The sequence below is a fragment of the Gobius niger genome (assembly GCF_951799975.1).
Source record: "Gobius niger genome assembly, chromosome: 6".
Lineage (NCBI taxonomy): Eukaryota > Metazoa > Chordata > Actinopteri > Gobiiformes > Gobiidae > Gobius > Gobius niger.
Window position 1 is genome coordinate 16,913,929 of NC_136857.1, and position 15,784 is coordinate 16,929,712.

At 42.3% G+C, this 15,784-nt stretch overlaps 1 protein-coding gene and 1 long non-coding RNA gene across 2 annotated transcripts; one reads left to right on the forward strand and one right to left on the reverse strand.

Moving 5' to 3' along the window:
• Positions 1-289: 289 nt before the first annotated feature.
• Positions 290-8,036, reverse strand: LOC306964043 (dystroglycan 1-like). Its single transcript, XM_079557883.1, has 3 exons — positions 7,782-8,036; positions 3,897-4,438; positions 290-2,911 (listed from the first exon to the last, which is right to left on the reverse strand). Exons 2-3 carry the CDS (start codon positions 4,254-4,256, stop codon positions 596-598), a joined length of 2,676 nt encoding a protein of 891 aa, XP_079414009.1. The 5' UTR covers positions 4,257-4,438; positions 7,782-8,036; the 3' UTR covers positions 290-595.
• Positions 7,380-14,456, forward strand: LOC306964045. The gene is made up of 3 exons (XR_013792946.1): positions 7,380-7,726; positions 12,775-12,836; positions 14,365-14,456. It is a non-coding gene; the product is annotated as an uncharacterized lncRNA (long non-coding RNA).
• Positions 14,457-15,784: the final 1,328 nt, after the last annotated feature.

The window sequence follows — 15,784 nt, forward strand, 5'->3', positions numbered from 1 at the left end:
CAAGGTTTAGCAAGAATTTGCATAAGTGCAGGGGTTGCATGTTATTATCAAGAGGGATCAAAGGAAACAAGAAAACCAAAGTCTAAAAAAACAAAGTAATTACTGTGATCCATGTGTTCAGTTTGGCATTTGTCGCTCATACCCCTCTTTAACATTCGCAAAATCTTAGTAAACCGAGCAGAGTACAGATAAGAGTGATATCAACTCAGATTAACACGGTGATGGAGAGCCAGAGTCTGTTGTCATGGTGACATCTGTTCAAAGCCCCGTGGGCCTCAGTCTTTCCTGCTTCATTATTATTTTCTATACAATAGAAATAGTACATCATTGAAGATAAAATTGACTCTTCTTGGCAAAAATCAGACAAAAGGTATATGCAAGTCAAAAGCTGATTTGAAGAACAACAAAAACTGAAGTTGAATTACAAATAGTCTTTATCCGTTTTCTCTGTGCTAGTAGAGAACAGTGTCTTATTAATTATGGTCTAAAGTATTGTTGCCTGCTTCTCTACAAAGTCAAAGCGTTTCATTGAGCACATGTGAATTAACTCCAGTGTTGAAATATCTCCTGTTTTGCCTCTGGTGCCAGAGAGGCGTTAGGGAGGCACGTAGGGAGGAGGTGACCTGTAGGAGGTCATGTTCTTGGGTCGAGAGCCTTTGCCCTCGATGGGGACAGTGAAGGGTGGTGGCGGTTGGTACGGAGGAGCGTTGGGGTCGTCGTCCTGGTAAATTGAGTATTCCTCTAGTAGGTCCTGATTCAGAAGAGTGCTATGGGGCCCAGCAATGGGATACTCCGGAGGGGGCAGTGGTGGTTTCTCTTCCTGAAGGATCAGTGGGATGCTAGAAGATGGAGGCGACTTCGAATCATCCAGCTCATCCGCAAATATTATGGGAACACCTTTTTTAATGAACGTGGCTTGCTCCTCTATGGTCATCTTGCCTTTACGCTTCTTTCGGTAGCAGACCATAGCAATAATCCCGGTTATAAGTAGCAGAGCTGCCACTACCACAGCAGGGATCACGGTGTGAAGGTAGACATCATCTCTGCTGCTCACTCGCCCCGTGCCAGGCGTGGGTGCAACTGTGGGCACCGGAGGCAGGGGGATCTCCGCGGGTGGAATGAATGAGAGGGTCTGGCATTTATTGGTCCCCCGAACAGAGATGTTAATGGGTTTAAACTCCGGTTCCATTGCTTTGATAAACGCCATTTTGGGAGTACCCTGATGGTCTGAGATCCTGTTGCTCAGAATTGTGATTTGGTCTTTGGGACAGTTGCTCTGCTGGAGACTGCTATTGGTCCACTCCACCACAATGGAGCCCCGAGTGATGTTTCGTATCGTTACAGTGCTGGTGTTGCGATCACCAAGAGCGTACGCTAACTTTTTCGTCAGTAAAATCTTCTTATGTACGTCACTGGAGAGACTTTTAGGATCACCATGGAACCGAGCGGCAAATATGGCAGAGGGCTTGTCATTCGACGCCCAGTTGTTAACTTGAACTTCAAAAGCATCCATGATACTCTTGCCCCCCTTATCAGTCGCCAGCATGAAATACTCATGTTTACCCGCGTGCTCTTTCTCCGGGAGACCGTACAGCAGCTGGATTGTGCTGTTGAACTGTATCCAGGACGTCTCTGCGACTGCTTCCTTTGGCGTCTTCTTCAGAGTCAGACGCAATTTGTCCGCCGTGCCGTCCTCAATGTCATAAAATGTATCTGTTGGGATTTTGACTTCAAAGTAAGTACCAACCCAAGCGTTGACCTGGTCTATGGGGTTGCGGATCTCAGGACTTCTATTTTCTGGGGGCGCGGACTGAGTGGTTGTAGTGATGCGCTTTGGGGGTTTGGCTGTGGTGGATTTGGGCACTTTGGGCGCAGGGGTGGAAGATTTTGGCTTTTTTGGCGGCCTCTTTGTGGTCCCCGACTTGGGTTTCTTGGTGGTACTTGGTAGCGTTGGCAATGCGGTAGCCTCCACGATTGTAGGACGTGTCATGGTAGGCTGTACTGATATGGTACTTGTAGTTCCGAGCACCCTGGTGGGCTGAGGTGGCCCAGAGACAGGGGTGTGCGCGATTTGATCCCTGACTCTCATGGTTGGCTTGACTGGGAGGGGCAGCGGGCCTCTCACTGGGGGTACCGAGCTCTCCGTAGCGGCTGCGATGACAGGTGACGTTGGGGTGGGGATAACACGCACTGGGGGCTCTGGGTGAGTAGTTGGAGGCAAGAGGGATGGCACAGGGGTTGGAGTATTGTAAAGTTGTCGCCTAACTCTTTTAATATTATGCGGTTTCTTGTTGACTATATGCCAACCCACAACGGGGAAGCCAAGTTTGGCAGACATTGTCCCATCCTTTGCCAAATCCTGCACGCTGCTAATATCAGGAATCCTGCTCTGGTCCAGCGCACACCCAAGTTTCCAAGACACCAGCGCTCCATTCTCCACCACCTTCTTTGCATTTCCTGGACCAGCCATGAAAGCAGACATGTCAAACAAGCGGTTGTTGACGACAGGGACCACCCTCATGTGCTCAATGGGAACATGGGAGAATTTCTTCATGATGCTTAGCAAAGTGACTCTCTGTTTGGCCACCATCTTCGTCAGGTCAGCGTCCAAGATGACCGTAAGGACAGTGACGGGCTCCTCGGGGCCACAGGTGAAAGGCTGAACGCCGCTGATGTCACTCTGGACAGCCAGGAGTGCCTGCTCACTGTCTGCCCGCTCCTCCGGATGGACCTCAATAGAGAATACTGTACTTGGAGAGACTTGAGACCCAGAGTTCTCAGTTGAGCCCTCTCCAGATATCGAGATGTGATAGATGCCCTTATCCTGCTCCAGAGCTATGCCTCGTAGAGTGCAGCTCTCTCTGTCCCATAACAGCCAGGAGGGGAGGGTATCTTTCCCCATCTCGGTGACCTAGAGGAAAAAAAAACATGTTAATTTAGCTAAAAAGACAACCTACAGGTAATCTTTAAAACATGTTGAAACAAGCAGCGTCGCATTTACTTTTTTGACTTTGATGATTTTATTTTCAGTTTATTTTGAATCTCATCATCCAAGCATGATTTAAGTAAAATAGGTTGCTGGTTACTGCACTGTGCTCTTACCTAAGTAAGTAGAAACAAAGAAAACCATAGGGATTCCTAACATTACTAATATTAACTAACATTTTAACAGTGATTTTAAACTGTCCAACCAACTGGGGTTTACACCAAGTCTGTGATAACATTTCTAATCTTTCTAAATCCTCCTTTAGGATTCACTTGGCACACCACTGTAAAGTCTCAAATGCGTATGCACTGCTTTCAGTTCTCCAAATCCATTTGTCAAGTTTATCCAAATATTCAACAGGAAGTAGTCGCGTTCGTAATAACTTTGACTCATCAGTCTTCATTGATTCCTATGACAGGATATCATAGTGCATTAACACACAGCCAATAATCATCTCGCTCATTCACAAGTCTGACAGAAACAAACCAAAGCAGTCAGTTTCAATCAGGGCTGACACAGTAATCAGGATAAGCTGATAAATCCTACACACCTGACATTTACACTGGGGCAGGATGTGCTGTATGGATATGCATTAGAGCAAACATTCTCATTTAAAGCGACAATAAACAATGTCAGCTATCCCTTACAATTTCAAACTATGTCATGCATTTTCGCTGAAGGAGGAAAATGCTAAATTAATCAAGTGCCAGCTGTAATTACTTATATTTCTGAAAGTTATTACTTATTTGCCTGAAAGAGGAAGATGGGAAAAAATATTTAAAGCTCTCTAAACGGATATGGCAACTAACTCACTTTTGTGGAGGACCAAAATAACCATTTTCATTTGCCATAGCGATTAATAAGCATTAATCCCCCCTGTAAAAAAAAAAAAAAAAATAGATGCACATACATGGACATCATAGCTTCCATTGTCTGGTCCAAGTGGCACCTTGAGCTGGAACACCTGTCCCGCAAAGGCAGACGAGTCAGGAATCCCAGAGTGCACTCCCATCTTTGCCGTCGCCTCCTGCAGAGGGGAGGATGGACTTTCTCCGACTGATGACAGAGTGTCCTGTAGCACATTGAGCACCGAGGACTGCATTGAAGCTTCTAACTCAAAGGACAAGACCTCCACCAGTGTGTTCTGGTGGTCAGACTCCCTGCAATAGGCCATGTTCACTACAAGTCCTATTAAGAGTATAGTCCTGATTAGAATAACCCTGCTCCTCCCAGCCACAGCACACCTCATCTCGCCTTGTTTATAGTGCATAGCAGTAGGCCTTTGGGGCTGCCCAACAGATGTTTAACAACTGAACAGGCCTTATGCACTCGGGTCAGTCCAGTGGCACCTTCAGCTTGTCTAACAGTGACACAGGTGTAGACTTCTTCTTTGTCGTCTTCTGTGATCCATAAAGAGTTTCCAATGTTCTAGGAAATCGCCATGTCCAGTTTCTAAAAGGGAGAAAAGATAGTTACAATTAAAATCATACATAAGTTATAACACTTGCTGTCAAATTCAATTGTGGAGATGGGTCCCTGAGCGCTGGCCCACGTTAGCTGCTCACTACTCCTACAGGTCGTCCCAGCGGCACTGAGGATGGGTCAAATGCAGAGAACAAATCTCCCGATAGGGATTAATAAAGTATAATTTAACTTATAACATGATGCGTTACAGTGTCACAAAGCATCAACGTTTACAGCCTGATCACTACTTTCACTTCTATCACTGCACTTTCACTGAGAAGGAGCTAATCTCTCGAGATGTGAGTGACAAAGGTTGTTTGTCTTGGTTGTAAGTTTTAATTAGGTGCCCTAGGGGGTGGAATTAGAGTCTCCATTGTACTGACCGAGCCGACCCCAATCCTGTAGCACTCAGGAATGGGCAGAGGGGGGTCAGCCAACTGCCTGGAATCCTAATGCCTGAGTCTCTGATGTCAATACAATAAACTTTCCCAATGTAGTGCCAGACCTAAATGTGTCTAACACAGGCTGTATGATTTATGAATGAAAAGTGGTCAACCGAAAGAGAAACGAACAGGCAAACATCATGTGACGTGTTTTTTTTGTTCAATACCCAATTAATTAAACTGCTGAATCAATTAGTTGTTCACATGATTCCTTTAGTCGTGGATTAAATTACCACTCATTAAAACCTAAGGAAAGTTGATCAAACCTATTTTCTAGAAAAGGTGAGAGAATAATAGAAGACAATCTAATTATACATTTATGTGCAATAAATATAGTAAATATTTATGTGTAAATGAACAGTGGTGGTGCTATTCAAGAGCAAAAAGTGTGTCCTGAATTTACATGTTAAGGGGCAAATTAGCAGAAAGTTCATGACAGAATCAGTTTCCTTCTGCACTGCATTAGTCATCAGCCAAGACAGTAACCACCAGACATCACATGATGTGTAAGAGTCTAGACAGTCTGAAATGTTAAGATTATTTCATTGTAAAGAGTTTACTACACTGTATGTACCACCTCTCACACAACTGAGTGACTACTGACTAATAACTATGTTCATTTTCATCAATATTGTTCTGATTAGTGACTGATCCCACCTACAGACATCACATTCAAAACGTCCATGTTTATTTTTATTCTCCTGTAAAGTAGGTTATCTGTTGTTGTTGTTGTTGCTGTTGTTGTTGTTGTTGTTGACAGAAGTGCAACAGTTCTCGCATTAATGCACGATCATCATCATCAAGATCAGATCATGTAAAATAACAGAGATGAGTAGAACTATTTCCAGTTGAAAATAAAACACAAAATGCATTTACAGTGGTAAAGCCTTGGTGGCTGACAGTCTTTATAGATTGTACGTAATGGTGCTATGGAGTTATTTTTTTCTTGGTAACTGTGATGCTATTACAGAACATCATTAGTCACCTAATTTGGGCAAAAAAATCTAAGTTGGTGTCCACTGAGTCAGAGCTATGCATTGTCTGTGAACAATAGTGAACATTCTCTCTCTTTATTCTTGTCTTTTTCACTTAACGTTTTAGAATTAATGTTCTTGATAATTTAGTAAAAGCTCTTGGTTCCCATTCTGCTGCGGCTGCCCTCCATTTATTTGGGCTTGTGACTGGCACAGAATAGACTCACTGGTGACACCTTGAGGTTGGATTCTAAATTGAAGCTGTCTGACTAGTACAGAGATAATAGAGCTGTAATTTGAACCTCAGCCCACCTTCTAAACTGTTGGTCGTGTACAGACTTGCACTTCACTGCCTAAAATGAATCAGTTGGGCAAGTCAACAGCAAAAGCTCTGCTAAGCACCCAAATCTGATCAGGTGTAAAGTTTAAACACTATACACACGAAAAAAATCTAAAATATATATCATATTTTTGGCGCTTACAATTATTTGGCGCTGATATTGTCCATTTATATTTATAATAGGTGAAATACTTAGGTGTTATAACTTACTTTGGCTACGATACAGGCAGGAATATCCCAGTTATCTGTAGCTACACTGAAAGTTGGGGGCTGAAAACCCATAAACATTATCTCAGACTTCTCACACGGTGAAGTCCAGGCCAACTGAACTGACGTACCACATCCAGCAGCAGTCTCCTGACAGTGCCTGAGCTGAATAACAAACATAAACACAGGACAAGCTTGCTTCGCATTTTGTATGTGCTTTCTTTCTACTTCAGATGTGTACAATAAACAGAGCTTTTGTGTAATAGCAATTAAGTATGAGATCACAAAGCCTGGGCACAATCTACCACAACAGATCAGTCAACAAGCTAAAGGTGGACTAAACAGTTATTAAGGCATAATGTAATAGCACAGTTATAGTCTGCATGAAGGTTTCAGGCCAGTTGACCAATGCAACGTCTAGTGTGCAAAAGGTGTTTCAATCTACTGTAAATACCGTGATTTAAATAAACTTTATAAACATATGTGACACTTTATTTTAAATCTTCTGTCATGGCCATTCAGTCAGTGACCACACCATGCTTTCCCCTCACTGATAATGTGTGGAAGCTGGTGGCAGACCTATCTCAAAACATTCACTTCAACAACACATAGCATGTTTATGAACATCAGAATTGGTGTAAAACGAGCCATACAACATGTGCCACTTAAATACTGAAATAATTGTCCTGTTTGAAGAGCTTTAAGCAGCCAGGAGCTAACCAGCTAACTAAAAAACACATTAGCTTCAGGGGCCCGTCTCTGCTGAGCGCCGTGTTCACGCTTCGTTTTCATCACACAAAGGCTTCTAGATTCACAGTACGAACCTTTATACACGCATAAAGTTTGGGGATCAAGTCTAAACAAACATATGAACGATGTGAAAGTGTTCGCACGTAGATCGATGGCTTTGCTGCTGGCTGCGCGCTTGGCTACTGCGCTCCGGTCCAGACTGTGGCTAAACGCAGAGGTGCACCTGCTTTATTCTAGGCGCTGTAGCCACATAACAATGTAATACTCCTTTGTATAAACATTACAGCCTCGGTTATAGCCGTACATCAAAAGGAAACAAATGGCATGACATTTCACAGAGCGAGGGCGTGGTTTGCACAAGACAATCCGATGTTTTTTCACGTGTCGAAGTCAAAATGAGGGAAAGGATTGAATACTGATAGCACATAATGTGGCTAACCAATAAGCTAACGACAAGAGATGGTGACGGTGACAAATACAGATGGCTAGGCTGGTCTGTCAGAAGATGGATGTCCAATACATTTCCCCCCAACGAGACGCCAAAGCAGAGATGACGGGAGAGGTATTTTACAGGCACACATACACCCACACAGACGGCACCCAAAACTCAAGCTGACCTTGTTAGCGAGCTAATGTTAGCTAATGAATCCTCTTCTGCCCGGAGCCGAGGAGCAGCGCCGCGGAGACCGACAAAATGCCATCAAACATCCACTTCCCCGAGGCAGAGACACGTTTGCGGCAGAGGAAGCATCCGTGTGTCCGTGGATCGCGCCGGTTTGATGGGTTTGGGTACTTCACGGAGGAGATAGCGCCTCTGATGCACCCCTCCCTGTCACTGTTCTCCCGCAGACAGGTCCACAGGTTGAGACCAATCATACAGCGGCAAACTCCGCCTACACTCTTCTCGTTTCTTTCAGTCTGTTCTATTGTGTTTTTTAAGACAAATGAAAGTGCTTCAGATTACAATATGACATCCCTATCGCTAGGTCGAAGCACAGCAATGAACTTAAGATTTCACATAGGGAAACTGCAACAAATGGAAGTTGTTTGGCCAAAAAAAAAAAAATAAGAGAGGGAAGGGGAAAACTTTGCTTGTTAATCAAAACAAAAAGGTCTCGGCAACATTAAAGCTGGCTTATCAAATTGGAGTTACTAGGTTATGCCAAAAATATGAGGTTACACTTTATTATGCACATCACTCCTTTATTTATCTTAATTTAGTACAGTCTGCTTTGTAACAATGTGTAATAATTGGTGCCTGTACATATGGAATAATGTGTAGACTACATAATGCAAAAAAACATTAGACCTTAAAGGAATAGGCCACCGTTTTTCCATACTGAGATATGTTCTTACCTGAGCTTAGACGAGTTGATACGTACCTGTCTGGTCTTTGTGCGTGCCTGTGGAAGAGCGTGGTAGTTTCTAATTTCACCCCCGGTTGGAGCTATAGGAATACATTGGGAGAGGCAAATGCTCACAACATCTTTGGTCTTTTTGCATGACTGAGGGCACACAGTTCTTCCAGACTGAGATATGTTCTTCCCTGAGCTTAGACGAGTTGATACGTACCTGTCTGGTCTTTGTGCGTGCCTGTGGAAGAGCTTGGTCGCTTCTAACTTCACCCCCGGTTGGAGCTATAGGAATACATTGGGAGAGGCAAATGCTAACAACATCTTTGGTCGTTTTTGCGTGACTGAGGGCACGCACAAACACCAGACAGGTACATATCAACTCGTCTAAGCTCAGGTAAGAACATGTCTCAGCATGGAATAACAGTGGCCTGTTCCTTTAAAGGTCAGGGTTGGAGATTGAGTCTTATGTATTTTCACATTATGTACTTCAAAACTACACGCATTTGACCAATAGGTTCAAGTTATTACGTATTGATACACAGCACTTTACATTGTACTAAATTTGGCTGGTACAATGTATGTAAAATAAAGTGTTGCCTTGCCGCTTCAGTTACAGAACAAAACAATGTATTTGTTTTTCCTTTTGTCAAATGTACATTTTATAGCCTAGAGCAAAATTCGAATATCTGTCAGAAAATGTATAGCGGTTTATGTGATGGCATCATCATACATTATCATAAATCGCATTAAAATCAACACTCAACTGCGAATCCAACAGGGCCCTTGTATACAGTTCTAATAAAAGTCTTGGCAGAAAGATTATGTCTTGACTGAGATGGTGCAACAGAGCCTGCCTCCAACAGTTCATAGAGCTGTCAATCATCTCAATCCGTATGACTCTTTGTTCACCCCTGCAAGGAAACTTATGGAGAAAGAGGCGCAGCTTGGGGGCGAAAAGGATTTTTATAACAGTTGCCATGTATTAAATAGGGCTACTGAAATCATTTATTTTGATGTTGCAGACAAGCAAAAAAAAAAAAAACCTCCCCTATGTTTCATACTTGAACACTTTGGAGGGTGTCACAGATGCTCTCCTCCACATCCTTCACCTGTCACTGATCTATTACTTTCTTTGACCATGACCACATGTAGAGGCCACACAATCACTGCAGTGTTTAAGAAGATTTGACCTATTGGAAATGTCATCCCAATTTGTTCCTTGTTAAACACATTGTCATTCAAACAGATCAGATTTAAGGTTCGCCTGCTGCCTGCAACAGGTGCCATGACAAAATATGATAAATCCACGTGTGGATATAATGTTATGGCTAAACACTGTATCTGTACGTTTGTTGCTTCAGAAGAAAAATAACATGAATGCACATATTTATTTTTCCCAGCTACTTCTCATTTTGCCCAACGACTCCAACACAAAACACCTCCAGCTCCACTAGACCATGATGGCAGGCAGCGGCGGGGCTTTCATGTGATTGCACGTTTCAATTTGAGTCTTGATGTGTGAGCACCAAGCAACACAGAGAGCGGATTAGGAATCAGCTGACTCCCTGCATTTTCTTCCAACTGACTGAAGGGTTACGCACCACAGTTGGACCTGAAAGGGCTGAATGAGACCCTGAAATGGAGGCAATTTCTTTCCTTCCTTACACTGGCTCAGATTTCATTCTCAGTTTGAATAAATAAATGAAATAAAAACAGTGACACAACGCGCCCTAAATCTTAGACCACAGAGGAAGTGGGTGGATACTTTTTTTAATCCAATCCCGAGACTTTGACAAATAGTGCTGACTGGACTGAAGAAAGGATTAAAAGAAGTTATAAGCCACAAGTTGTCTCATAAGTTTAATGTGTTGAGGAGTACATGTAAAACAAAAGCAGGCCCAGATAAATGGTAAAGTGTATCAGAAAGGGCATCCAGTGTAAATCCTCTGTGTTAACTCCTGCATGGTAGTAACTGGAAATAGCGAATGGAAGAAGACATTGCATTATTATATCACCTTCTCGTACTATTACATTAGTCATGAACAATTAGCTCATTTCAGAAACAGTTCAAGTCACTGCATTGGCGGTGCAACACACAGAGCCCACAACAAATGAATGTGTGAGACCCAAATGTCCTGGGCGACTGCAGTAATAGTTTCCTTATCAGCGACAAGCACGCCTAATGACTGTGAGACGCATCAGAAAAACATCAGCCAATACAGCAGCCACTTATGTCCTGACCACAGAATGACCCCAGGAAATACAAGAAAATACAGGGAAATTACACCAGAGCTGACCGAATATGTCTCTATAAAACAGTAATGTACACCGCTCATACAAGCCATTATGGTATCACGTCATATTAAGTGGTGTTCGTTAAGTATTAATAAGGAATTTATAAGCATTAATAATCTGTTTAGGGCTGTGTTAGAATTAGGGTTAGGGGTGAGGAAGGCAATGATCAAGCATACCTATTAGTATGGGAGTTGATAACATTATAATGAGCAGCTTATTAATATCTTTACAAGTATATTATTCATAAATAATGAATTACTAATGATTTTTAATATCTTAGTAACCAGCACAGCTTATTAATATAAAGTGTTACTGCAATTATAACTGGAACTGCAGTCCAACAGTGGAGTTGAAGGATGTAACTATCATGGCATCATTGACCCAACAATTAATAGACTTTTTTGTTTGTTTTTTTCATCTCCATTATGGCTGTTTGTCAAATAAAATTGTGGAATCCAAAATGATATGTTTTTTTCAGTGTGGAAAGTAATTCGATACTATTAACTCTAGAAAGAACATGAAATTATGGTTTGAGGCACTTCCATTTGAATTCATACATCCATCTTGATAGCGGAAAGTATTTGAACTATGTACTATACGTTTTGTGGAAAAAATGTGAACTATCCCCCACTATCTGATTTCACCTATAGCCTGCAGCCAGGTATTTCCGCTCTAGGCCTCATTCTTTACAAATAGCGAGAAGCTGTGTAAACCGAAACTGTATCCTATTGATCTGGTTCAGCATGACATCACATGGATGCCAATATAATAATTGACCTTAGCAAGACATTTTTTCATAATCGGCAATGTTATACAAGTTGAGGGTATAACAAAGTATCATTGACTCTCTCTCTCTCTCTCTCTCTCTCTCTCTCTCTCTCTCTCTCTCTCTCTCTCTCTCTCTCTCTCTCTCTCTCTCTCTCTCTCTCTCTCTCTCTCTCTCTCTCTCTCTCTCTCTCTCTCTCTCTCTCTCTCTCTCTCTCTCTCTCTCTCCTGTGTGGGTTGACAAGCATTGCATCTTCTCAGTACTGCAGTCTCCAAAGCCTGAAGTGAATTGGCTGGGTTATCATGGGACAGGGAGGGGGTAGTGCAGGTGGGGTGCATGGGGATTCCCAGGTGTGGATGTAACACTATACACATCAATCACGGTTAAGATGGGAAGGACTACAGGGCAAATCGAATCATGAGTCAGAAGCTGAAGATGCAATTATCTGGAGTTCTAGACTCAAAATCTGCTGTGGACTGTTGCTTTACCTACAGAAGTAGAAAAGTATTGCAAAATCCAATAAAAAAAATTCGACACATTAATGTTACTGTTTTGATTGGTAACAACCCAGGGCAATTGGGGACAGACTGCCATTATGTCCTTGGGCAATACATGTATGCAAGACACTTGCTTATTTGTGAACTATCTCAAGCACTCTGAAAAGACAAGACGGCTACTAATGGTAAAATGGTAAATGGTCTAATTTACCAACTATAGAGTGCATTATTCATTCTCCCTATTCTTGGTGGTGGCAAGCTGCTATTGTAGCCACAGCTGCCCTGGGATAGACTGACGGAAGCGAGGCAACCAGTCTGCGCCATCGGCCCCTCCGACCACCACCAACCACTCACTCGCACTACATTCACCCAGGCTTCCTGGTGTTCTCCCATCCAAGTACCGACCTGGCCTTTCCCTGCTTAGCTTTCGAGGTCTGTCGGGATCGGGCAGAGCAAAGGCGGTATGGCTTTCACAGCAAGAAACCACTCACCCATTCACCCTCTCTTTCATACACCAGTGTCAGACACTGGAGGCAAGGTGGGGGAAGTGTTTTGCCCAAGGACACAATGACAGTGTGGCAGGAGCCGGGATTAGAACCCCTGCACTTGCGATAATGTCTCTACGCCTACTACTCCATCTTATTCAATGTTTTTCTTATCTTATTTGTTTTCATTCAGGTATTTTTGCCTTTTACAGAATATATGGGTATATGGCAGAATGGAGAAGGGACAGAAACGCCAAACCAAGGAAAAGTGCAGGTATGTTGATACGTATTGACAAGAACTGCTTGAGCACTGAGCAGTCCCTATCCATCGCAGTGATGTGTGAAATGGCTGCTCTCACTGGGACGTATATCAGTGCTGATCGTATGTTGTAGTCATTTGTTTGATAAGAGCTGAGCAAGAGAAAAGCAAACACATCCAGAGCTCCAGGGAGAGCACAAGGGGCTGTAGCTCATTGCATACTGCTGGTCCAAAAGCTGTCTGTACCACACTCCTCTGTTCTCTGAAATACTACACCAGCACTAGTGTACAGGGTTGTTGCCAAAGTCCTGTTATCCAAATCCGTTGGCGCTGTCTCATTTAGCAGATAAGAGGCTAATCTTCAGGGTGGGCAGCAGTTAGATGTCCCAGTACAAGGCTGCTCTTGTCACACATGCTCCATTCTGCACATTCCTCAGATGAGTACAGGCATGTGCGGCTCAAACTGAACCTTGATGACGTTTTTTCTGCTGTTGTCTCTGAGTCTTAAACATACAACACTGACAACAATGGATTTGCTGTATTGTTGAGTACTTTGGTGTAGAAACAAGCAGCAAAGGAAGGGCTCCAAATCCGCACAACAAAAGTATGAGTAAAGAGAGGTGACAAAGTTATGGTTCTAGATTTTCTTTAGGGAAGTTTTGATGGTAGTTTTCCATCCATCCATCCATCCATCCATCCATCCATCCATCCATTTTCTTCCATTTTCGGGTCTGTTGGAGCTACCCAAATCACATTGCACAAGACCCTATGGCTCCTTCTGCAGGTGGTGGGTCTACAGAAGGACGGCCTCACAATTCTATCCGGGCCTGTTGGTTTCTCATAAGGGTCTTCTGAACCGCTTTTTGTCTGACCCGTTAACTAGGACCAGTTTGCCATGGGAGACCCTACCAGGGGCACGAAGCCCCAACAACAGAGCTCCCAGGATCATTCGGGTGCTCAAACCCCTCTACCACGTTAAGGTGGTGGTTCCAGGAGGGGATGGTAGTTTTCCATCAGACTAAAATATGCAGAATAAGATAATCTCCTTTTAGTATTCCTAGCTAAGATTAAGTTATGAATTGTGATTGGACGGTTGCTAACAGGTGGATGGGCTACATGCAGAGCACAGACTTTTCTACTGAGACAAACATTAACCAAAGCCAAAGTTATTTTCAGCATTTTTTTCTGGGTTAACAAGATTACAGCAACACAAGCTCCATTGTACTGTTATAGTCGTATCTAGATTCTTACATTTATTTAATAGCTGAACGCATTCATATACTGAAAAGACAATGTTTTACATGCAACAGTTAACACTAGATTAGTGAACAATGGTCTCAGTGTAAAATCCCCATCAGGCACAAACTGGCTAATCAGATCATTGTTTTATCCCTTTATGATCGTGTACAGTCCAACCCTTCAATATATTTGAAGGTTTCTGGTTCATTTCTGGTTAGATTGAGACCATATTAAACTCCCCTGTGCTTTTTCATGTTTTACAATTTTTATTTCGCTTCAATTTCGCTTTTTTTTTCTTTCCTAGTCACGTTGACTTTCCAAGGCCACATTAAGAGCTGATGGCGTCACTCGTTTGAGATACACAGAGCCTGTTGAGTCTTGCCTACGATCACTGCAGTAAGTCTCCTGTTTCCCTGTCCACATCCACAAGTGTATGGAAGTTATTTGCCACATTAAGACATAACAGACATAGGATATAATTAGATTTCAACTTCATTTGTTTAATGGAAGATTTTTTTCCCCTACACTATGACCCTAGCAGTCTTTATTTATGCTTTTTTCTGGTTTTAATTACTTTTAGATATGCCATATTTGGTATTTCATGGTATTGGTGCATGCTTTCATTTTTTATGTATTTACATATTTGATTCTTCTCGCAGAGGTCTGTAAAAAAAAAAAAAAAAAAAGGAACTAACTATTTTTCTTGAATTGTCACAAGAATTTTATCTTTAATATTTCCTCCTCTGTACCTGACTCTACCTGACTCTCCCTGGTTGAGCTCATGTTGCTCCCTGGGGCTCAGGCAGCCTTTGACACAGTCTCTAAGCACAGCCTGTTATAATGTGAGATAAATACTTATGATGACACTGAATCCTGTTTGAGACATGGCCCAGAGCTACACTTCCTCACACCTGCACTGAGCTCATACTGCACTAAATTAAAACACAGGATACATGATTGACTCAGGTCTTCATAAAGTCATTTATTTTACCATGAAAACAGGTCTTTCCATATTCACATATGGCACTAGTTTAACATGTCAAGTGAATGTTAAAGTACAATACCTAATGATGAAGGGTATGAGACATCCAGGCAGAGGCGCAGGAGCAGAGAGCAACTCTGATCCGAAGGTTGTTTGGACAATTAGGCAACACATTTCCCTCTGTCTGTGTCTTTTGCTTTTTTATGGTTTATTTGTTTGTTGAGTGTGGCACACATCGATACAGTCTGGCATCTTTATGCACTTGTCTCATGTATATTCATTAACATGCAGAGTTGCAACCAAACAAACAAATAAAAGAATTAAATGATAGTTCAACGTTCAACTAGCATATAAGATAAGATAAGATAAGATGGTACTTTATTGATCTCACAGATGGAGAAATTGCATAATAATATAACCACAAACTTACCATTGCGGTAAATATTTTTAATTTATCTGTTCTGTATTGTTCTGTATAGAGCCCTCGTCTTAAGGGACTTAGTAGCTCAACTGTAAAGAATTGAGTAGCAAAGCTCAGTATCTCTAATCTATAATATTTTGTCATTCAAGCTTGTTAAATCTCCTCCTGTTGTGACAACCATTGTCTAACAAAATGTCTTTCTTAATGTTAGAAATCAGATATTCTTTTCTAAACACTGCAAAGAAAGAAATGCTTAACATACAGTAGCTATAGGCACATCTATATGTAAATGTAGGGTTGCCTTGTTCATATGTGTAATTG